At 46.1% G+C, this 25,946-nt stretch overlaps 1 protein-coding gene across 1 annotated transcript in view; it reads right to left on the bottom strand.

The window, feature by feature from the left end:
• Positions 1-25,946, bottom strand: part of LOC137562089 (mucin-2-like) — an 84,455-nt gene that overhangs the window by 50,174 nt on the left and 8,335 nt on the right. The window contains exon 2 of the mRNA XM_068273426.1: positions 5,317-8,532. Coding sequence (XP_068129527.1) covers positions 5,317-8,532 — 3,216 coding nt within the window. The remainder of the gene's footprint in view (positions 1-5,316; positions 8,533-25,946) is intronic.

A 25,946-nucleotide genomic window follows, 5' to 3' on the forward strand; every position in this document is an offset into this window, starting at 1 on the left:
AGGACGCTTTTTGTAGTTTATGTCTATGCTAATAGCCCTGACTTTAGTATCTGATACCTTTTGTATTATTTTTGATCTGCTCATATGCTTTAGTTCGTTGAAAAATCTGTCAACAAGAGGTTTAGAATACGATCTGCTATATGTGACAACTATATAGGGAATAATTTGTGTATAGTTAGTGTGTTTTACCCTGGTACAAATTAACATTGCACATGTATATATAGAAGCTTGCTTTACATTTTAAAAGTTTTTTTGTAATCACAGTGGTTGTTTTGACAACAACAACAACAACAACAAAACATCTGTAAGTATTAATATTATTTATTTACAAAGCACCAACATCTGTAAAGCACTTTTCTCCCATAGGACCCAAAGCACATTACATTTTAAAACACTGGACTCTGATAGTGGAATTTTTTCCCCTCTTCTGTAATACGAGGAGGCCCCTTACTACTTTTGATAAAAATGTCCTTTTTTTTGCAATGCATTGTAGAGGTGGCCACACACCATACAATTGTTTAAATATCTGTTCAATTTAAGAATTGCAATCAATTTTTCGGACTGATTTGTAACATTACAAAAATATGACCAATGTACCACACACGTATGGTAAATGTTTCCCCAATTATGATAAAAATGATTGAAAACTCTGACAAAATTGCTAGGGTGTGTATATTAATAAACTGACAATCTAACACACACCATACAATCTTTAGAAAGATTGAAGAAAAATATCTGGCATTCCGGATCGATAAAAATGAAAGAAAATGGGAAATCCGATCAGATTTTTCAGTCGAATGAAAAAAAAGCTTTAGATTTTTTCGGGAGATCCGATCGTTCGTTTTTATCGAATTGCCGTAAAATCGGATCATTTTATTGTATCGTGTGTGGCGACTCATTTAGACAAAAAGTCCTTGTCTCCTGAAGGTTAGAAGTATACATACATGTATTATCACTGAATTCTCAAAGAAACACCAAGGGCCTAATTTATTAAACCAGTATAAGGCCTGGAACCCACTACCAGTGGCATAGCTAAGAAGCCGTGGGCCCCATTGCAAGTTTAGCATTGGGGCCCCCCCAAAGCATGCTATAGATAAAAATTGATACAACACACCAAAACCAATCAAGGACAACCAGTGTCAGAAGTGCAAGGATGGGATGTGAAACTGTGTGTTATGATTACTTCTATTCAAATCAACTAGTGAATATTATCAGCACAGGACCATTAAACAGCTAATACTGTGTTTAAGGGGTGGGCCCCATGGGGCCCCACTAGCCCAAGGGTCCCAATGTGGTTGCTACCTCTGTACCCCCTAATGCTACGCCACTGCCCACTACAAATGGCTATCGCAATTGCTGGCGTTTTTAATTAGTGTTTTGTAAGTGACTTCATGAGCATTTTCCGGCGATTTTGGTAGCGATTTTAAAAAGTGTAAGCTTTTTGCCAGCAATTGTGATAGAGATTTGCAATTAGCTATTTTAATTCTGATTGTTTGTTTCAAAATATTACATCTTTTTTTACAGTGTGCAGTAATTTATAATCACACACAAATCACTCTGTGTAGCGAATTATGAGCGATTTCCCAGCACTTCAATACTTTACATTGAAGTGCAAATGCTCCCAAAATGCTGCATGTCCTGCGATTGCGGTTTTGCTAATCACAATCACTACTGTGGAATTTGTTACATTTATTTACATTGGCAGAGAGTTTAGGGAAATCGCTAGCTATTTAAAGCTCTCCCTAAACACTCAAAAAAAACACTCCAGTGCGTACATGGTACACTCTGGCCTGTGGGCCAAATTTGGCCCTCAGAGCCATCAGATTTGGCCCTAAGGGGTTTGCCCACTTTGCATTATGTTTGGCCCACTCTAGGTCAGCAGGAAAGCTATATTAGGGGTGAAGCCCTATCTCACCAGGGAAGCCAGATGGGAGAGGGAGAGAGAAAACACTAGACACCAGGGAACTGTATAGGGGAGGGGGTCACTAGACACCAGGGAACTGTATAGGGGAGGGGGTTACTAGACACCAGGGAACTGTATAGGGGAGGTAAGGGACCAGTAAACACCAGGGAACTGTATAGGAGAGAGAAGACCACTAAACACCAGAGAACTGTATAAGGGAGGGAGGACTACTAGACACAAGGGAACTGTAAAGGGCAGGAAGGGGGGCACTAGACACCAGGGAACTGTGGAGGGGGGGCATTAGATACCATAACGTTTTATAAGGGAAGGAGGGGGGCCAGTAGACATTGAGGTTGGCCTGCGACTAGGTCCTGGTGTTAAATTCTGGCCCACTTTGTATTTGAGTTTGACACCCCTGCTCTACTGTGTTCCAGCCCTAAATCTGTGATCACGGAAAAATGGTGATGATGAAGCTATTAAATAAAAAAAGCCTCATGTGCACTTAATGTGTTTATATCAGTGCTGGTCGTAATGGAAAAATCTACGCTTACGGATCATTACGCGTAATTTTACGATATTACGCATTACGCAATTACTGTTACGGCGTAGGAAATTATCTACGGTTCATCACTGTAATTACGCGTTAATTTACGCAGTTACGCGTAAGGATACCGTAATGTAGGCGCTTACGCTACGATGTTACGCGTAGTGCCGTAATACCCATAAATGCATATTTTTTGACGCATACGGACGATGTGTACGCAATAGCTGTTGTGTACACATCATTCGTATGCGTCAAAACGTAAGCTTATATACTGAAAGGCGGGAGTAGATACTATTGGTTGCTTAGGATGTTGACTGATTGGTTACTCTTAGAAAAGGGGAGTTGTACGTTAGTAATTACGCGTAAAATTACGCGTAAGTCATCGTAAAATTACGCATACCTAGCAATTACGGTAGACAGCGTAATTACGATACCGCTTTATGGCTTACGCGTAAATAATTACGCGTAAGACCGTAAGTTACGCGTAACGCTTACGTGTAATTTTGCATTGAATTATGATACGTAATTACGCTCATGCGTCATTTCGGCCCAGCACTGGTTTATATGGCTTAGGGTAGTACATCCAGAATATAAATAGCAAAATAGCTGGAGATGCTGATGCTGTTGCATATTATAACACAAATAAAGCATTTTGTGTGTTCCTTCTTGTTTTAAGAAAACAAAGCTATATTTAGCATAGCCTTCAATGTGAAGGTGGTGGGGAAAACCTATTGGATCCGTTTTTGTTAAAAAGACTGTAACAAAATTTTCAGTCTTATTTTTTCTATCCTATAAGTTTCCATACCTGTTCTAATGTGGTCTGAATTACTGCAACACCTCCTAAAAACACCTCCGTATCATTAAACAGATCTGTGCCCTCTGACGCAGGCCAGGCATACTGCGCATGCGCAGCGCAGTACAGTATTCGGGTCAGAGGGAGCGGATCTGTTTAATAATATGGAGGTGTTTTTGAGGCAGAGGGTGACGCCAGGGCACGGGAGGTGTGTGGTATGTAGCTGCTCACCTCCCCACACACACATGGTGTCTTTAGATCAATGTAAAAATACTTAAAAACATTTTAAATCACCGCAAGCGCCGGATTGCAGTGATGACTCGAGTTAAGGATGGATTCAGGTTAAGAACGAGCCTACAGTCCCTATCTCATGCGTTAACCGAGCACTACCTGTACTTAAATATTATGTATTAAAATTAGAAAAAAAGTATTTTGCTAAACAAGTTGATTCAACAGGAGTAGGATTGAGGTGCAGTTCTCTTAGGAGTAAAGAGAGCAGAGCTTAAATTTGTTCAAGCAAACACTATAGGGTCCTTAGGGGAACAACTAGCCTTGAGCACACAGCTTAAAGGATACCCGAAGTGACATGTGACATGATGAGATAGACATGGGTATGTACAGTGCCCAGCACACAAATAACTATGCTGTGTTCCTTTTTTTCTTTCTCTGCCTGAAAGAGTTAAATATCAGGTATGTAAGTGGCTGACTCAGTCCTGACTCAGACAGGAAGTGACTACAGTGTGACCCTCACTGATAAGAAATTCCAACTATAAAACATTTCCCTAGCAGAAAATTTCTTCTGAGAGCAGGAAAGAGATAAAAAGGGGAATTTCTTATCATTGAGGGTCACATTGTAGTCACTTCCTGTCTGAGTCAGAACTGAGCCAGTCACTTACATACCTGATATTTAACTTTTTTAGGAAGAGTAAGAAAAAAAGCAACATAGCATAGTTATTTGTGTGCTAGGCACTATACATACACATGTCTATCTCATCATGTCACATGTCACTTCGGGTATCCTTTAAGGTGCGTACACACGCACTACTGTAAGGATCGACGGGTCCATCGGACCCTCCCGCTGGGCGGGCGTTCTGCCAACAGTAGAGCGTGTGTACACTACAGTCTGTGGGCAGACTGATAAGGCTGTTTCTGAACAATCCGCTGAGTGGATCGTTCAGAAACAGCCTTATCGGTCTGCCGACAGACTGTACACACGCTCTACTGTCGGCATAATGCCCGCCCAGTGGGAGGGTCCGACAGACCCATCGTTCCTTACAGTAGTGCATGTGTACGCACCTTAAGAGTAAAGGCTCATTATACACACGCTCAACAAAAGTCTTTTAAATGCACGATTATCAAACTACTTGAAGAAGTTGGACAACTTTTGTCAAGTAAAAGACATGGAAGCGACAAGGCGTTATCACTGATAAGAGGCGACCAATGACTGATAAGATGCAGCTCAAGTCAATCCAACTGTTGGATTGACTTGAGCTGCGCCTTATCAGTCCTTGGTCGCCTCTTTTTAAAAGACTTTTGTAGAGCCCCATACACACGCTCAGCAGCAGTCTTTTATGCAGCACAATTATCAAACAACTTTTGTTGTGAAACAACCAGAAAAATGTGCTTGCAACTTTTTCTGGTTGTTTCACAACAAAAGTTGTTTAATAATTGTGCTGCATAAAAGACCGCTGTTAAGCGTGTGTATGGAGCTTTAAATTTTAGTGAACAAAAGTATTATGTGTACATCTCGGCAGATAAGTAGTTCAGATTTCTGACCGCACTACCTGGGTAAGCTCTGTTGACATTTTAATATTAGAAATTGATTTAAAAAAAACCTAATCTTTGAGACGGTAAGACATTTTATGTACAGTATTTGCCATGCATACATTCAACTGTTTGCCTGGTGTTCATCTTCAAAATATGTTTTCTTCACTTTTACAACTAGACTAATATTTCTAAATAAATCAACAATATAACCTGACTTTTTCTAAACAAATTAAAGAAAATGTATACCTCCTCTAAATATACATATTTAGTCCCACCTACCCATACTGTACATTTACATTAGCTTCATACCAGTAATAATGGTGATAAAAGATCCAGTTGTTGCTGCATCAGTTGTTCTTATAGTTGCTGTCACTGTGTCCATTGTCCCATCTGTAGTTCCATCTGATGTTGCATCTGCAGTTCCACCTGATATTGCATCTGTAGTTCCCTCTGATGTCGCATCTGTAGTTCCAACTGATGTTGCATCTGTAGTTCCATATGATGTTCCATCTGTAGTTCCCTCTGATGTTGCATCTGTAGTTCCACCTGATGTTGCATCTGTAGTTCCACCTGATGTTGCATCTGTAGTTTTCTCTAATGTTGCATCTGTAGTTCCATCTGATGTTCCATCTGTAGTTTTCTCTGATGTTGCATCTGTAGTTCCACTTAATGTCGCATCTGTAATTTTCTCTGATGTCACATCTGTAGTTCCACCTGATGTCACATCTGTAGTTCCATCTGATGTTGCATCTGTAGTTCCACCTGATGTCACATCTGTAGTTACATCTGATGTTGCATCTGTAGTACCCTCTGATGTCGCATCTGTAGTTCCACCTGATGTTGCATCTGTAGTTCCATCTGATGTTGCATCTGTAGTTCCACCTGATGTTGCATCTGTAATTCCATCTGATGTTGCATCTGTAGTTCCATCTGATGTCGCATCTGTAGTTCCATCTGATGTTACAGCTGTAGTTCCATATGATGTCACATATGATGTTACATCTGTAGTTCCACCTGAGGTTGCATCTGTAGTTTTATCTGATGTCGCATCTGTAGTTCCACCTGATGTCACATCTGTAGTTTTCTCTGATGTCGCATCTGTAGTTCCACCTGATGTCACATCTGTAGTTTTCTCTGATGTCGCATCTGTAGTTCCACCTGATGTTGCATCTGTAGTTTTCTCTGATGTCGCATCTGTAGTTCCACCTGATGTCACATCTGTAGTTTTCTCTGATGTCGCATCTGTAGTTCCACCTGATGTTGCATCTGTAGTTTTCTCTGATGTCGCATCTGTAGTTCCACCTGATGTCGCATCTGTAGTTCCCTCTGATGTTGCATCTGTAGTTTCCTCTGATGGTGCATCTGTAGTTCCCTCTGATGTTGCATCTGTAGTTCCACCTGATGTTGCATCTGTAGTTCCACCTGATGTCGCATCTGTAGTTTTCTCTGATGTCGCATCTGTAGTTCCACCTGATGTTGCATCTGTAGTTGTCGCATCTGTAGTTCCACATGATGTTGCATCTGTAGTTCCCTCTGATGTTGCATCTGTAGTTCCACCTGATGTTGCATCTGTAGTTCCACCTGATGTTGCATCTGTAGTTCCCTCTGATGTCGCATCTGTAGTTCCACCTGATGTCGCGTCTGTAGTTTTCTCTGATGTTAAATCTGTAGTTTTCTCTGATGTCACATCTGTAGTTCCATCTGATGTTGCATCTGTAGTTCCCTCTGATGTCACCTCTGTAGTTCCATCTGATGTTGCATCTGTAGTTCCCTCTGATGTCGCATCTGTAGTTCCACCTGATGTCGCATCTGTAGTTCCACCTGATGTCGCGTCTGTAGTTTTCTCTGATGTTAAATCTGTAGTTTTCTCTGATGTCACATCTGTAGTTCCATCTGATGTTGCATCTGTAGTTCCCTCTGATGTCACCTCTGTAGTTCCATCTGATGTTGCATCTGTAGTTCCATCTGATGTTGCATCTGTAGTTTCACCTGATGTTGCATCTGTAGTTCCATCTGATGTTACATCTGTAGTTCCACCTGATGTTGCATCTGTAGTTACATCTGATGTTACATCTGTAGTTTTCTCTGATGTCACATCTGTAGTTCCATCTGATGTTACATCTGTAGTTCCACCTGATGTTGCATCTGTAGTTCCACCTGAGGTTGCATCTGTAGTTTTCTCTGATGTCACATCTGTAGTTCCACCTGATGTTGCATCTGTAGTTTTCTCTGATGTCACATCTGTAGTTCCATCTGATGTTGCATCTGTAGTTTCACCTGATGTTGCATCTGTAGTTCCATCTGATGTTACATCTGTAGTTCCACCTGATGTTGCATCTGTAGTTCCACCTGATGTTGCATCTGTAGTTCCACCTGAGGTTGCATCTGTAGTTTTCTCTGATGTTACATCTGTAGTTCCATCTGATGTTACATCTGTAGTTCCACCTGATGTTGCATCTGTAGTTTTCTCTGATGTTGCATCTGTAGTTCCCTCTGATGTTGCATCTGTAGTTCCATCTGATGTTGCATCTGTAGTTTTCTCTGATGTTGCATCTGTAGTTCCCTCTGATGTTGCATCTGTAGTTCCACCTGAGGTTGCATCTGTAGTTTCACCTGATGTCGCATGTGTTGTTCCATCTGATGTCGCATCTGTAGTTCCACCTGGTGTCACATCTGTAGTTCCATCTGATGTCGCATCTGTAGTTCCATCTGATGTCGCATCTGTAGTTCCATCTGAGGTCACATCTGATGTTGCATCTGTAGTTTTCTCTGATGTTGCATCTGTAGTTCCCTCTGATGTTGCATCTGTAGTTCCATCAGATGTTGCATCTGTAGTTCCACCTGATGTTGCATCTGTAGTTTCACCTGATGTCGCATCTGTTGTTCCATCTGATGTCGCATCTGTAGTTCCATCTGGTGTCACATCTGTTGTTCCAACGGATGTCGCATCTGTAGTTCCATCTGATGTCGCATCTGTAGTTCCATCTGGTGTCACATCTGTTGTTCCAACGGATGTCGCATCTGTAGTTCCATCTGATGTCGCATCTGTAGTTCCATCTGATGTCGCATCTATAGTTCTATCTGATGTTGCATCTGTAGTTCCATCCGATGTTGCATGTGTAGTTTCATCTGATATTGCATCTGTAGTTCCATCTGATGTCACATCTGATGTTGCATCTGTAGTTCCAATTGATATTGCATCTGTAGTTCCATCTGATGTCGCATCTGTAGTTCCATCTGATGTTGCATCTGTAGTTCCATCTGATGTTACATCTGTAGTTCCACCTGATGTCGCATCTGTAGTTCCATCTGATGTCACATCTGATGTTGCATCTGTAGTTCCATCTGATGTTGCATCTGTAGTTTCATCTGATGGTGCATCTGTAGTTCCATCTGATGTTGCATCTATAGTTCTATCTGATGTCGCATCTGTAGTTCCATCTGATGTCGCATCCGTAGTTTCATCCGATGTTACATCTGTAGTACCATCTGATGTTGCATCTGTAGTTCCACCTGATGTTTCATCTGTAAGAAAATATGGTATAAAATGTCAATAACACCTTGTTCAGAAAAAGATTTAAAAAAAAAGAAACACCATGTATAGTATTAGTACTTTCAATTAGAGACAAGATTGTGAGATCTGATTTGGGGAATTTCAGGGCTGCCCTTGCACTTCAGACAAGGTGGGTAAACTTTCCCTGCCTGTCTTGTGCACAGTGCCACAATGTGTTGAGTGAACAGGCATTTGATATTGGGGGTCACTTTACGGTTGACTCCAAATTTGTGATTTTATCATATGAAATGTCCATGTGGACTACCGTGCATTTGGGAAATTTGCGAACATCAAATTTTTGGTTCGTAAACACGAACGTGAATCTTCCGCAAAATTCGTGAAAAATTACATAGTTGAGGCAGAGTCGTGTTTTAATCTCTAAAAGGCAGAAATCACATTATGTTCCTAAATTTTGCATGCTTTAAAACGTCTGGCAGTGTACACATCGATCAGGTAGTGTAATGGCTAGCCCCTTTTCAAAACAAAACAAAAAATAATACAATGTGCAGTCACAGATGCAGTGAAAAGTATGCACTGACTGGTATATAAAACAGTGTGCAGTTACACAGATGCAGTGAGAGGTATGTAGTGACTGGTATAATACAATGTGACGTCACACAGATGCAGTGAAAGGTATGCACTGACTGGTATTTAAAACAGTGTGCAGTCACACAGATGCAGTGAAAGGCATACACTAACTGCTGGTATAATACAATGTGCAGTCACACAGATGCAGTGAAAAGGTATGCAGTGACTGGTATATAAAACAGTGTGCAGTCACACATATGCAGTGAAAGGTATGCACTGACTGCTGGTATAATATAATGTGCAGTCACGCAGATGCAGTGAAAACGTATGCAGTGACTGGTATACAAAACAGTGTGCAGTCACACATATGCAGTGAAAGGTATGCACTGACTTCTGGTATATTACAATGTGTAGTCACACAGGTGCAGTGAAAAGGTATGCAGTGACTGGTGGTATAATACAATGTGCAGTCACACAGATGCAGTGAAAAGGTATGCAATTACTGCTATATAAAACAGTGTGCAGTCCCACAGATGCAGTGAAAGGTATGCAGTGACTGGTGGTAAAATACAATGTGCAGTCACAAAGATGCAGTGAAAAGGTATGCACTGACTGGTATTTAAAACAGTGTGCAGTCACACAGATGCAGTGAAAGGTATGTACTGAATGTGCTGGGCCTGGCACAGTATAGCAATTAGCAAGGGCCAGCTGCGGCAGACAGGGCTGTATATGCAGTGTCAGTGGCAATACACACACACACACACAAAAAAAAAACACATCACAAGAACATTAGCTCTCAAAAGAGCTTTTTTTGTGGTGCTTTTCAGCAACAAATATCAGCAAAGGAGCAAGCTAACAAGACCTAACTAACACTTTCCCTATCTCTCCGGCAACCTTTCCTTTCTCTCACTACCAGCAGGCAGCAGACAGAGTGAGAAGATGGCCGACGCAGCAGTGTTTTTATAGGGGGGGGAGTCCAGGAGGGAGTGCAGCCTGATTGGCTGCCAGGTGTCTGCTGACTGTGATGTAGAGGGTCAAAGTTTAGCCCAATGATGTGGTATCGGGAGAGGGTCGAACGCGCTATATGTTCGTGGTTCGACACGAACGTGAACCCCAGTTGTCCGCGTGAACAAGTTCACCGGCGAACCGTTCGGGTCATCTCTAATCACATATTGCAAACAGTTTTTGCATCTGTAACAACTGTTTTTGTGGGTTCATCAAACATATGCTTCCCCCCTTTTTTTGTCCCACATCAAAGTGCATTGTTCCATCTGCATTGTATGCTTGGTGTGATATGTTTGGATTGCATGGGGGTGAATGTGATTGGTGGGTGCAGGGGTGGTATTGGGGTAGAGCTCTTTGGGCTATTTTAAATATGTATTTTTGATAAATAAAATGTATAAAGTTTTTTTCAGTAAAATAGACTTTTGTGCTTTATTGGTGTGTACCATCTACTGTGTGATTTTCCTTCCTAAATGGTATTGCTTGATTTTGAAAAGATTTTTGGTTTAGGTAACTGAATGGCACAACAAGCACCCTAGAAAACAGACCCTACCAGTGAGGCCTTATGCAGGACAGCAGTGGATACTAGATTGCATTGGATCTGGGCACTCAAGTGTTTTTTGTTTTTTTGGGGGAGGCGACAAACGGAATGTCACTTCACACAGGTCAGGTAACATTCAGATTCAGGTTTATACTATATGCAGCAATCACTTCAAAATACAGGCCCTGCCAGTGACAGCCTTATGCAGGGCAGTGGTGGATACCAGATGCCAGTGGTTCTGGACACTTAAAGAGAACCAGAGATGTTGGAAAAAAGCTTTTATGCATACCTGGGGCTTCCTCCAGCCCCATAAGCCTGGATCGCTTCCACGCCGCCGTCCTCTGCTGCCTCTATCCACCGGTACCGGGTCCCGTACTTTCAGCCAGTCGACGCAAGCGCAGTGCATCACTTGCGGTGGATGCGGCCAATTGTACGCAAGAGCAGGGACTCCTCCATAGCCATACGCATGCGCCTCCATACTACGCAGGCGCATGCATAAGGATATGGAGGGAGTCCCTGCTCTTGCGTACAATTGGCCGTGTACGCCGGAAGTGACGGGACCCGGTAGCGGCGATAGAGACAGCAGAGGACGGTGGCGTGGGAGCGATCCAGGCTTATGGGGCTGGAGGAAACCCCAGGTATGCATAAAAGCTTTTTTCCAACATCTCTGGTTCTCTTTAAGTGTCCAGAACCACTGGCATCTGGTATCCACCACTGCCCTGCATAAGGCTGTCACTGGCAGGGCCTGTATTTTGAAGTGATTGCTGCATATAGTATAAACCTGAATCTGAATGTTACCTGGAAGAAGGCACTAGGGAAGCTATCAGAGGTTTGCGACGAGGGATCAGCACGCCAATGGTGAGTATAAAACCCAGATGTATAGCCAGGTATACAGGGAGCCAGATGTATAGCCAGGTTTTTAGGTAGTCAGATGTGCAGCCAGGTATATAGGTAGCCAGATGTATAGTGAGCCAGATGTATAGGTAGTCAGATGTGCAGCCAGGTATATAGGTAGCCAGATGTATAGTGAGCCAGATGTATAGGTAGGTAGGCAGATGTATAGGTAGGCAGATGTATAGTGAGCCAGATGTATAGGGAGTCAGATGTATAGGGAGCCAGGTTTGTGGGTGGGGGATCCCCATTCTATGTGTGCGGATGGCCTTACCAGGTGGGGGCTCCTTATTCTAAGGGGGGGGGGATTCCCCTTTGAATGCGTGCGGATGGCCGGGTGGGGGCTCCCCCTTCTAAGGGGGGGGATCCCTATTTTATGCGGGCGGATGCTCAGGTGGGGGATCCTCCTTCTAAGGTGGGGGGGGGGAATCCCCCTTCTATGTGGGCGGATATCCAGGTGGGGGATCCCCCTTCTAAGGGGGGGGGGATCCCCCTTCTATGTGCGTGATGTCCGGGTGGGGGCTCCCCCTTCTAAGCAGGGGAATACCCCTTCTATGTGGGCGGATGTCTGGGTGGGGATCCCCCTACTTTGGGGGATCCCCCTTCTATGCGGCGTGCTGTGGGTGTCCCCCTCCTCCCATACGATCTCCCCCCCCCCCCTGTCTGAAGCACATTGAGGTGGGATCTACTCACCCGAAGGCTCTCTCCTGCGGCGGCTGGCTCACTTCCTCCTTCATTGCCGAAGTCTCGTTCTCTGTGTAGTTACAGTACGAGGCTTGGTGACGTCACCAAGCCTCGTACTGTAAGTACACAGATTGGGACTTCGGCAATGGAGGAGGAAGTGAGCCAGCCGCCGCAGGAGAGAGCCTTCTGGTGAGTAGATCCCACCTCAAGGTGCTTCAGACGGGGTGGGGGGGGGGGAGATCGTATGGGAGGAGGGGGACACCCACAGCATGCCGCATAGAAGGGGGATCCCCCAAAGTAGGGGGATCCCCACCCAGACATCCGCCCACATAGAAGGGGTATTCCCCTGCTTAGAAGGGGGAACCCCCTCCCGGACATCGCGCACATAGAAGGGGATCCCCCCCCCCACGCTTAGAAGGGGGAGCCCCCGCTCGGCCATCCGCACACATAGAACGGGGATCCCCCCACTCACCCGCATAGAAGGGGGAGCCTCCGCTCAGCCATCCGCACACATAGAAGGGGGGATGCCCCCACCCGCCCGCATAGCCAGCGCATACTCTGCCCCGCTGGCTGCACAGGGATTCCCCAGAGTGGCTGGATGCTAGTTCTGCACGCTGGGGGTAGCACAGATCGCTACCCACAGCGTGCAGACAGGCATCCAGCCATCCTGGGGAATCCCTCTGATGAGGGAAAAGTGGAGCTGGCGGCGCAGAGAAACAGGAAATCTCCCTGGCAGTATTGACGAGCCTGGCTCGTCATTATCACTTTCAGCAGGTTTCTGCTGGACGAGCCAGGCTCGTCATTACCGCCAGGGTGGTTAAAGAGAACCCGAGGCGGGGTTCTTCCATCGCAATCCCCATACAGAGGCCATACAGAGGCTGGGTCTGCCTATAGAGCCCAGCCTCTGTTGCTAGTTAGTTTCCTTCAAAGACCCCCCTGCGCGCTGTCAGACCCCATAAAACACAGCCGAGCTATGCGGCTGTGTTTACCTCACTAACGTCAGTCTCGGCTGCTCCCCCGCCTCCTGAATCGCTCCAGTCCCCGGCCGCGTCCCTTCCCTCCAATCAGCGGGGAAGGAAGGGACGTGGGCGGGGACCGGAGGTGGGGGAGCAGCGAGACTGGCATTAGTGAGATAAACACAGCTGGCTGCGACACGCTGCATGTCGCCAGCGTGGCTGTGTTTTATGGGGTCTGACAGCGCGCAGGGGGGGCTTTGGAGGAAACTAAATAGCAACAGAGGCTCGGCTCTATAGGCAGACCCAGCCTCTGTATGGGGATTGCGACTTAAGAACCCCGCCTCGGGTTCTCTTTAAGGGCTTTTATGGAAGATGCTGTAGCACTAGCAGCAGTGTGTACACCTGTGTTCAACAGCCAAATCCAGTGCGCTGAGCAGTCAGTACACACACACAGAATTGCAATATAACAATAGCAACAAAAACAATAAACCAGCCCTTAACCACTTCACCATTTAGGGGTTTTACCCCTTGAGCACCAGAGCAATTTTCACCTTTCAGCGCTCCTTCCATTCATTTGTCTATAACTTTATTATTACTTATTGCAATGAAATGAACTATAGCTTGTTTTTTCCACCACCAATTAGGCTTTCTTTAGGTGGGACATTATGCCAAGAATTATTTCATTCTAAATGTGTTTTAATGGGAAAATAGGAAAAATGTGGGGAAAAAAAAATATTTTTCAGTTTTCGGCCATTATAGTTTTTAAATAATGCATGCTCCTGTAATTAAAACCCATGAAATGTATTTGCCCTTTTGTCCCGGTTATAAAACCATTTAAATGATGTCCCTATCACAATGTTTGGCGCCAATATTTTATTTGGATCTAAAGGTGCATTTTTTTCAGTTTTGCATCCATCCCTAATTACAAGCCCATAGTTTATAAAGTAACAGTATTATACCCTCTTGACATAAATATTTAAAAACTTCAGTCCCTAAGGTAACTATTTATTTTTTTTTTTAATTGTAAATTTTTTAATTTATTTTTAATTACAAAAAAAAAATGGGGAGTGTGGGAGGTAATGAGTTAATTTTTTGTGTAACACTAATTTATTTCTATGTAAAAAATGCTTAGGGTGTAGTTTTACTATTTGGCCAAAAGATGGCAACAGTAACTTTTTGTGTATTGCGACCTGCGAGCGTCCTCACGGACGCTCGCAGGAAGTAGTAGGAGGCTGTGAGTGTTTGTTTTTTCTCACAATGACCGCGCTGCCCATCGGAGAGCAGTGGATCATTGTGGGGCTTAGATCAACAAACGGGAATGGATTTTCCTGTTTATTGATCTCCGGGCGAGCAGGCGGCGGCGTGTTTACGAGCGGGAGCGCGGGCAGCGGCGGGAGAGCGGAAAGTACGGATTTCTCCGTCCCTGGGGGTTAAAGGATGGAAAAAGGGATGGAGAAATTCGTACGGGCGGGGGTAAAGTGGTTAAGGGCTACTGTTGGTTGCTCAGGAGGCTGTGGTAGCAGGCAGCAAGATACTGCACTGAACACACAGCACACAGGCCTAACTACCGCCCTTCCTATTAACAGTACTGCTCCGTCCCTAAATTGCTTAACACAGCACACAGGCAGACTGTAAAATGGCTGCTGTGCTGGAGTTTTTATATGGAGTGTGTGGTCCTGGAGGAAGGCATAGCTGATTGGCTGTCATGTGCTTGCTGACTCTGGGGTGAGGAGTCAAATTTTTGCTTCATGATGATGTATGGGGGCAGGTCGAACATGCCATGTTTTCGCCTGCCGAGGTGAACACGCATTCTTCGCAGAGGGACTGTCCACCGGCAAACAGTTCAGGCCATCTCTTTTAAGAGGTAGGGATGGTCGGAAATGCCCAAAAAAGTCCCCTGAGCCAATCCGTGCATGTCCACCGAGAATGATCACTGTTTTTTTGTTAAAAAACAGTGATCATTCTCAATTGACCTCCCACTCGCTCATTTCCACCGCTCCCGCCGCTGATAGTTAGATTAATGAATGTGAAGAACTTTGTTCCCATTCATTCATTTCCCCTCTAGACCACCGTGATCACAGGCATCAATGAGTTGCCTGTGTCACTTCCGAAGTAACACTGTAACGCATTACTTCCTATTAAGCGTACTTATTGTACGCTTATAGGAAGCAGTGCGTGAGGACATCTTGTGGCTAAATATTAAAATTACACCTATATACATTAGAGACTAAACATTTTTTAATATGTATGTTGAGAGGGTATATTATTATTAAATTATGGGCATGTGATTAGTGGTGAATGTAAAACTTAAAAAATGCACCTTTATTTCCAAACAAAATATTGTCACCATATATTGTACTACATTGCAGCCGCCCGCCGCGCGCGCACATGTCCGCCTGCTTAGCCGGCCTGCCCATCTGTCACGATGGCTGTCAGTGCTTGACATGCTCAGTAGTCAGGGGCGCCTGAAGCAGCAGGCACTACAAGCAGCCGCTTGGGGCGCATTCCTATCAAAAGGTGGTACCAGCCGTTACTAACGTTAATTATCTTTCACGTCTGACCATTCCTTCTCCCCCCTGTCACTCTTCAGTGCTTCTCTCAGCTCCTTTACTACACTATCCTTCCGCCCCTCGGCCAATAGGTACATAGCTCTGTCCCACCTCCCCGCCCCTTCGTGGAAGCAGCCACAGAGCATGTGTGAATCTGCCTCTGGCCCCCGCCAGCCAGAAGATCGGAGATGCTTGCCTTGCCATACCTAACCCACTAGATCGTATTTCCTCGGCAGAGGTGAGAGTAAGCTGCAGGGGGGAGACTCACTGCAATCAGCGGCAGCCAGCAGTGCTGATAAGGAGGAGAGAGGACAAGGAGTCTCCTGACAAGGCAGCTGTGCACTGTGTGAGCCCACTTAGAGCTGTGTATATCGGCGTGTAGCATGTGAACTGTACGATGCTGATATACACTGTGCACAGCTGCCTGTCAGGAGACTCAAGTCTTATGTCATGTCCCTTGCTGTAATCAGCACTTCTGCCAGAGATCCAGAGATTTTGAGTCCTGATTAGGACAATGACTGACCACCTGCTGAGAAGATCAAAAAACAATAGCTGCATGCTGTTAGGGGAGGCAGTGGTCAGGTGAGAGGAGAGATAAGCAAAGACTGAGCACAAAGTAAAAAAAAATTACCTATGACATTTCTCTGGTCTTTGTAGCCTGAGCAGAAGCCATGGCTTTGCATATAAGCATACCCATGGCCATGGCTATTTAGTAAAGAGGCGAATCTCATCAGCCCCTTCAGTAAGCGTTGCTTCTCCCCGCTATAAATTACATGGCAACAAACAACACTGAAGCAAAGTCGTACAGTCCCTGGACCAGAAAGACATGCTCATCCTCTGCACATGTACAGGCTTCCTCTCTCCCTCTGCTGCGCATCATTATTCGGTTCATGCACGGAGGGGAGCAGGAAGCCAGTGCATGCACAGAGACGACTCTCAGCCTTCCTGTTCCGGAGGACAGCTCAACTTTTCTTCAGTGTCCTTTGTTGCCATGTAATTTATAGTGGCCACCCGGTAAGAAGCAGAGCTTACTGAAGGGGTCGGTGAGTGTACCCTCTTTACTAAATAGCCATGGGTATGCCTATATACATACCCACAGCCAGTGGTGCTCAGCAGAGCTCGAATATTCGAGTATCTCGAATATTCGAGCTCTTTTTCAGCTATTCGAGCTCGGTATTCGAGCTCCGAATAGCTGTAGCTATTCGAATGGGCTAATCGAGTACACTCAAATAGCCCATTCACTATTCGAGCTATTCGAGCAAACCGGCGCTATTCGAGCTCGGTACCGAGCTCGAATAGCGTCATAGCCCAGATTGATGTCCTTAGAGCCAATCAGAGGGCTCCCAGGCCCTCTGACGGCAGCCAATCACAGAGGGGGACCCTGGCCAGCCCCTACCCTATAAATAGCGGCCGCCATGTTAGGTTTCTCCGTGCTTGCCTGAGACTTGTACAGAGAGAGAGTTGCTCCTTTGTGCTTTGGCTTAGCAAGAGCTCTATTGTGGTCATTTACCTAGCGTTTTTGCTCACATACACCTCCTATACACACCTATATTGTTGTTAGTTAGTTAGACATTGTATTTTAGTTAGTAGCTTTTGTGTTACATAGAGAGAGACTCAGACAGCTGCTGCACGCTTACAGCTTTAGGCCTCAGGGCCTGCCTGTGTGGGCAGCTGTTCTCTCCTGTCCTCTGTTTATTTCTCTCATCTATACCAGTATTTCTGCTGTCCTTTACTACTGATTGTATTAGTATTGTAGTTATATACTGTAACTGTACTAGGACACTCACTGTCACTGTTCATAGGCTACTAGCTGCTCCTGCGTGTGTGCACTCACTGTCTGTGTAGTGTGTACACACTACACACACTCTATTTCCTTCTGATAACTGATTGCTTATTGTAATTAGTTAGTTGTACTTACTGTTACTACTTACTGTACTAGGAGTCTAGGACACTCAGTCACTGTTCATAGGCTACTAGCTCCTGCGTGTGTGCACTCACTGTCTATGTAGTGTGTACACACACTACACACACTCTATTTCCTTCTGATAACTGATTGCTTATTGTAATTAGTTAGTTGTACTTACTGTTACTACTTACTCTTACTGTACTAGGAGTCTAGGACACTCAGTCACTGTTCATAGGCTACTAGCTCCTGCGTGTGTGCACTCACTGTCTGTGTACACACACTACACACACTCTATTTCCTTCTGATAACTGATTGATTATTGTAATTAGTTAGTTGTACTTACTGTTACTACTTACTCTTACTGTACTAGGAGTCTAGGACACTCAGTCACTGTTCATAGGCTACTAGCTCCTGCGTGTGTGCACTCACTGTCTGTGTACACACACTACACACACTCTATTTCCTTCTGATAACGAATTGATTATTGTAATTAGTTAGTTGTACTTACTGTTACTACTTACTCTTACTGTACTAGGAGTCTAGGACACTCAGTCACTGTTCATAGGCTACTAGCTCCTGCGTGTGTGCACTCACTGTCTGTGTACACACACTACACACACTCTATTTCCTTCTGATAACTGATTGCTTATTGTAATTAGTTAGTTGTACTTACTGTTACTACTTACTCTTACTGTACTAGGAGTCTAGGACACTCAGTCACTGTTCATAGGCTACTAGCTCCTGCGTGTGTGCACTCACTGTCTGTGTACACACACTACACACACTCTATTTCCTTCTGATAACTGATTGATTATTGTAATTAGTTAGTTGTACTTACTGTTACTACTTACTCTTACTGTACTAGGAGTCTAGGACACTCAGTCACTGTTCATAGGCTACTAGCTCCTGCGTGTGTGCACTCACTGTCTGTGTACACACACTACACACACTCTATTTCCTTCTGATAACTGATTGATTATTGTAATTAGTTAGTTGTACTTACTGTTACTACTTACTCTTACTGTACTAGGAGTCTAGGACACTCAGTCACTGTTCATAGGCTACTAGCTCCTGCGTGTGTGCACTCACTGTCTGTGTACACACACTACACACACTCTATTTCCTTCTGATAACTGATTGATTATTGTAATTAGTTAGTTGTACTTACTGTTACTACTTACTCTTACTGTACCAGGAGTCTAGGACACTCAGTCACTGTTCATAGGCTACTAGCTCCTGCGTGTGTGCACTCACTGTCTGTGTACACACACTACACACACTCTATTTCCTTCTGATAACTGATTGATTATTGTAATTAGTTAGTTGTACTTACTGACTGTTACTACTTACTTACTGTACTAGGGACACTCACTCAGTCACTGTTCATAGGCTAGCTCCTGCGCGTGTTTGCGCGTGCGTGCACTCACTGTCTGTAGTGTACACACACTAAATTTACTTGTGATTACTACTGATTATTGTAACTGCTAATTGTACTTCCTGACTGTTACTACTTACTTACTGTACTAGGGACACTCACTCAGTCACCTCACCCACCAACCCACTCCATTAAAGTACCCCACTTTTCACCCGCCCTTTTAAAAAACTTTTGTCTATACGCCCAAAACATTGAAGATGTCTGGAAGTGGCAGCCAGCGCGGTTTGGTCAAGGGGAAGGGCAGCAAGGGAATCAGGAGGAGAGGGAGCAGCATTGTGGCAGGCCGCGGCCGCGCCACCATGCACAGTTCCGCAGCAGCAGCAGCAGCAGCGTCAGTGGCTAACATTCCTCCCATAGCCACTGGCCGTGGACGCCTTGGGCGCCGCCCAGCAGGAGCATCTGCAACTCACGCTGCAGAGACACAGCAGCAGCAGCGTGTAGCACCTGCTCCGATTTTCCTCCAGCCGGGTCGGAAACGTCCCATTGAGGAAAAGCATGCAGACACTGTGGTGCAACTGATGACGGAGGATGAGCAGCCCGCCATCAGCTCTGCATCCGAGGCCTCCACCCTCACCACCACCACCACCACCACCACCACCACCCCTGTTCGCAGCAGCCGCCCAGCAGGGCCTGGGGAGGAGGCCAGTTCACCGTCAGTCGCCGACCTGTCACTCAGCAGTCTTTTTACCCCAGGCACCATCAGGGTATTGTCTGCTGTTGTTGGCGATTTTGAGGAGGAGATGCTGATGGGCACTTTGGGGGATGAGGGATTGGACAGCAAGACTGTGGCGACAGTCAAGCAGCCAATCCATGCATCAGGAGAGGAGTTTGGGGGGTCATCATCCCAGCAGGACATGTTTCAGGAGGGGGAGGATGATGATGACCCGGTGACAGACAGAGACTGGGTGCCACCACCTCCAGGGGATGTCGTCCTCAGCAGCTCTGAGGAGGAGGAGGAGGATGCTCTTGTGGGCCTTGCAAGGAGGCGCATCATTGCAAGCATTGGCAGCAGTAGGCAGGTCCCACAGCCTGCTGGTGTCTCAGGCTCAGCAGCAGCAGCAGCAGCATCTGCCAGTACCACCACTAGCAGCACCCAAGCCCCCCCCCCCCCCAACCACCACAGGGAGACAGGCAGCAGCACTTCCATGCCGTAGGGGGATGTTTCTGTCACCAATCTGGCGATATTTCACCATGCCCACTGTGTACAGCAAGTACGCCACTTGCAACCACTGTCAGCGGAAGTTGAGCAGAGGTGCAGACCCCTTAAAGTTCAGCACCAGCTCGCTCATCAACCACCTTACTGCAAAACATTTCCACCAGCATGAGGAGTTCCAGAGGCTGAAGGCATCTGGTGCTGGCAGTGGCACCACACCCATCACTGCACAGCCTTCAGCAGCAGCAGCAGCAGCAACAGCAGCCACCCGCCCTCCTGCTCCTCCAGCAGCACCAGCAGGAGTGCGGAAACGCACTGCTCCTCCCCCCTCTGCAACTCCTCCCGCCGACACTGATGCCTGTTCTGGCAGCCAGTCCTCAGTGGCCTCCTCTGCTGTGTCTGCTGATTCCCGTGCCAGCAAAAGGCCACGCCAGAGCCTTTTGAGCGAGTCCTTCCAGGGGGTGGTTAGGGCTCTGCCTCCCAGCAGCCGTCGCGTGCGGCAGCTGAACGGCTTGCTGGCACGGGCCATGTGCTCCCAACTCCTGCCGTACACGCTCGTGCAGGAGGGGAGCGACATTCGTGCGCTGCTTGCTTGCGCAGCCCCAGACTGGCAGCTCCCCAGCAGACACTTTTTCTCCCGCAAGGCCATTCCTGCACTGCACCGCTTTGTGATGGCCAATGTGGAGCGAGGGCTGGAGCACGCGGTTGGTGAAAGGGTCCACGTCACCATGGACTCCTGGAGCAGCCGCTTCGGGACAGGCCGCTACCTTTCCTTCACTGTCCACTGGGTCAGCTTGGTGGAAGGGGGTGAGGATGGGAGAGCAGCAGCGGGCACAGCAGCAGCAGCAACACAGTGGGTGGTGCCACCCCGCAGGGTCAGGGGAACTGCAGCAGGTTCCTCCGATCCTCTGCCATCCTCCGGCACACCTGGCCAAACCCCCCGCCTCAGCAGCAGCGTGAAGGCCCGCCACTGCCAAGCGCTGCTGCACTTGGTCAGCCTTGGGAAGACCAAGCTGACGGCAACCCATGTGTTGGCCAAACTCCAGGAGCAGGAGAGGATTTGGCTGACCCCCAGAGGCCTCAGAGTCGGAGAGGTGGTGGCCGACAATGGGGCCAATCTGGTTGCCGCAATAGACAGGGGAAACCTGACCCACATCCCCTGTCTTGCCCACGTGCTGAACCTGGTGGTGCAAAAGTTCTTGCGCATTTACCAGGGAATGGGCGACGGCAAGGAACTGCTGGAAACGGCAAGGAACGTTGTGCGTCACTTCCGGCGCTCGGCTGCAGCCTGTGCGAGCCTGGAAGACGTGCAAAAGGAGCTGGAGCTGCCACGCCATCGGCTGATCCTTGACGTTCCGACTCGCTGGAACTCCACCCTGGCGATGTTGGAGCGTCTGGTTGAACAGAAGCACGCTGTCAACCAGTACCTTGCCCTGGCCACTGTTTCCGCCGCTCAGAGAAGGGACAAGACCAGCAACATCCTGTCCATCGTCCCCGATGATGACTGGAGGCACATGCAGCAGGTGTGCTTAGTGCTGGCTCCCTTTCTGCAGGCCACTAACATGGTGAGCAGGGACCATGCTATGGTCTGCGAGTGGGTGCCCCTGGTTTGTCTGCTGAACAGGGCCCTCGATGCTTTGCTGGAACAGGGAGCGGCAGCCTTGGACCAGCAGGAGCGGCAAGCAGCTGCACAGTCCACCTCTGAGGGGGAGGAGGAGGAGGACTTGGTGGAGGTCCCTGACCTTGCTGCTGATGAGGGGGAGCAGCACAGTGCAGCTGAGTTGGTGCGGGGGTGGAGAGAGGATGAGGCTGACGAGGCAGAGGAGGAGGAGGAGGATGAGGACAGCAGCACTGCCGTCGATGTGCCAGCAGACGTGGCCCGCCTCTTCCCAATGGCAGCGCACATGCTGAGGTGCCTGCGCAGGGACCCCAGGGTGATCCAGATGAAGCAGAGGGAGGACATCTGGATCAGCATGATGTTGGACCCACGCCTCAAGGGGAAGTTGAGCCAGTTCCTGCCGCCTGCAGGAGGAGACCCAGCGCAACAAATAAGGAGCTTGCGCCTGACCCGCATGGTGGCTGACTACATGGGGTCCTACAGCGGGCTTGACAGCGATGCCCCTGTTGATCCCATGGAGTATTGGGTCAAGCGCCTGGAGATCTGGAGCGAGCTGGCGCAGTACGCCCTGGAAGTGCTGTCCTGCCCCCCTTCCAGCGTGCTGTCCGAGCGCTGCTTCAGTGCAGCTGGTGGCGTGGTCACCGAGAAATGCTCACGTCTGTCTCACAAGTCTGTGTACAGACTGACGTTTCTCAAGATGAACCAGGCGTGGGTGGAAGGCGAGTTCCTGGCCCCTGTTGTCGGCGAGAGGGGTACATGAACTGGCTGCCGGAACTTAGAACCATCGTTAATGTGCCTTACCACCCTTTACCACCTCCTGGCTCCTGCTCACTAAGCCAGCCTGGTTCACTTTGACTATTACGTCGCCTGCAGCCACACATTTTACACCTACAGTGGGCTGCTGTGTACTGCCCTTCTGCTGTCTGTCTGTGTTTCCCACTGCCAGGGTACACAGAATTACCTTCTGCTGCCACTCTGCCACCAGCTATTACGTCAAACAATAACTATATTGGTTGTAAAACCAAAACTAAAAAAACCATTAAAAAAAAAAAAGGTTTAATTTTTCTGAGGTGCCCGGGTTGAAAACTGTGTTGTCCCAGTTGTGTATTGGACACGATGTGGGCTGCACGACCGCTGTCTGGGACCTCCTGTTGTGTTCATTTACAGCCCTGGTATCACCGCTAGGTACCAGGGCTATTATGTCACGCTGCCTGCCTCATTGACTGCCTGCTGCCACACACTCATCCTCCTTCTCCTGCTGCTGAATTTACCTCCTGCTGTCTGTGTGTTTCCACTGCCAGGGAGCACATACAATGGCGCTTCCAACATGCGTGCGCCCACCAGCTATTTGTTACGCTCAAAAATAGCTGCATTTCTTTAAAAAAAAATGGAAAGAGAAATAAGTGAAGAAGAAGAAGACAATATAGAAAAAGGAGAAGAAGAAGAAGAAGAAGAAGAAGAAGAAGAAGAAGAAGAAGATCAGCGCTGCGTAATATGTTGGCGCTTTATAAATACAACAAATAAATAATAAATAAATAAGAAGAAGAAGAAGATGAAGAAGAAGATGAAGAAGAAGATGAAGAAGAAGAAGAAGAAGATGAAGAAGAAGATGAAGAAGAAGAAGAAGAAGAAGATGAAGAAGAAGAAGAAGATGAAGAAGAAGAAGATGATGAAGAAGAAGAAGAAGAAGATGATGAAGAAGAAGAAGATGAAGAAGATGATGAAGAAGAAGAAGATGAAGAAGATGAAGAAGAAGAAGAAGATGATGAAGATGAAGAAGATGAAGAAGAAGATGAAGAAGATGAAGAAGAAGAAGATGAAGAAGATGAAGAAGAAGAAGATGAAGAAGAAGAAGAAGAAGAAGAAGAAGAAGAAGATGAAGAAGAAGATGAAGAAGAAGAAGAAGAAGAAGAAGATGAAGAAGAAGAAGAAGATGAAGAAGAAGAAGAAGAAGATGAAGAAGATGAAGAAGAAGAAGAAGATGAAGAAGATGAAGAAGATGAAGAAGAAGATGAAGAAGATGAAGAAGAAGAAGAAGAAGATGAAGATTAGAAGATGAAGAAGAAGAAGATGAAGAAGAAGAAAAAGAAGAAGACAATATAGAAGAAGAAGAAGAAGATATAGAAGAAGAAGATATAGAAGATAAAGAAGAAGAAGAAGTATATACAGTACTGAACAAAATTCTGGACACAACTTCTCTTTCCACCTTTTTTTTTTAAAGGAACATCCCCACATAATCACTTGCTGTTGTTACTTGGAAAAAAAAGACATTTCTTGCATCATTCACCCTCAAAACAAGTGTTGGAAGCTATTTAAGGCCAATTCGAATAGTCAGCTCGAATAATGAGCTCGAATACCGACTCGAATAGTCAGCTCGAAGTCCGAGGTCGAATCGAATAGTAAAAATTATTCGACTCGAATATTCGACTGACCTCGAATAATTTACTATTCGAATTCGACCAAACTCGAATTTTAAAAAGGGGTATTTGAGCACCACTGCCCACAGCTTCTGCTCAAGATCCCTTTAAGTAATTTAAAGTGTACCGGAGCTGGCATAATCTTGATTTGATACTTACCCATGGCTTCCTCCAGCCCCATAAGCACGTGCGAGTCCCTCGCCATCCACCCGCGGTCTGCCGTTCAGCCACGATCAGCCCTGATAACTGGCTCAAGTCGCGTCTAGCCTGGGTCTTCTGCACACGCATACATCAGGCGACTTGGCTGCAAATCGTCCATCCGATTCGATTATTATAATCGAATCTGATGAAAATAGCTGCCACCAAGTGTATGCCCGACCGACAAGCGACCAATTTTGGCCCGAATTTGGTTGCATTAGTTGATTGCACATGCTGCAAGATATAGGGCAGACTTGCTCAAATGGGTGCTCGGCAGTAATAGCGTGTGATTTCGGGACGAGCGTTGAACGTGCTGAAACCACCAGCGTTGTCCCCTCAGTACCCAGTGCAAGTGGTACATTACCTGTCCGCAGCCCCCGGGCTTACTCCGTTCTCCATACATGTACGCCCCACATTGTTGCCTAGTAAGGACACACGTGTGACATCAGACGTCACACACGTGGCCACATTACTAGGCAACCACGTGGCACATGGAGTGCGCCCAGAGCCAGCGGAAGTTTCAGACAGGTAATGTATTGTATTTTGTGGAGAAACACTGACGCAATACATGTATTTTCTGGTGAAACTCTGCCGCATTCGAATTATTTTCTGGTGAAACGCTGCCACAATACGTGTATTTTCTGGTGAAACGCTGCCGCAGTACAATTATGTTCTGGTAAAATGCTGCCGCAATACTTGTATTTTCTAGCGAAACAGTGCCGCATTACGATAATTTTTGGGTGAAACAAAGCACTGACACAGGAACAGACGCAGGGACACTTGCGATTTATTGTATAGGATCCCTGTTGGAATAATTGTCATGCATACAATTATGAGCTGAATTAATGTCACTACAACTGTTAATTGTTAATTCTTATTGTTCTGAGTTAATAAAAAAAAACAGTGTTACCAAAAAAATAAATGTCTACAAGATCAGAAAATGGTAAACAGCTGTAGCCGCCTTAATTTTTTTTATGTAAAATAAATATAGACAGCATTCCTTAGTTTAGCTTCTATAATTAGCTGGCAAAGGTAAGCAAAATGGAAGCATTTCACGTACCTGTAGAAGTTAGATACCTTGTAGTACATAGAAGATCGGTAGTTGATGGGATATCTATAGGGAAGATCAAAAGCAGTAACATTTTAAAAATGTATGTGGTGATGTCAGTTCATCAGTCATTTGTATCTTCCTGTTATGCTGCCACTTTTACACATAAAGTGGTTTGAAAGTCAGCATTTCTACTTTGCTCTAAAAAATTACTTACAGCTTTAAAGATACTATCCCAGAAAAAAAATATAGCAGAACATAATTGAAACAGTTAAACACAGCACCTTGTCCTGCCATGGAAAGGCTATTCAGCTTGAGATATGCATCCAGACTGGAGATAACAGTATCTTTGTTTACTTTCCAATGTTGTTACATTTGTGTGTAAACATTAACAATTGAAAACACTCTCTGAGAAGCTTTCTCTGTTTCAAACATACACACAGTACAGAACAGCTCACTA

This window comes from Hyperolius riggenbachi, chromosome 3, assembly GCF_040937935.1.
Source record: "Hyperolius riggenbachi isolate aHypRig1 chromosome 3, aHypRig1.pri, whole genome shotgun sequence".
Lineage (NCBI taxonomy): Eukaryota > Metazoa > Chordata > Amphibia > Anura > Hyperoliidae > Hyperolius > Hyperolius riggenbachi.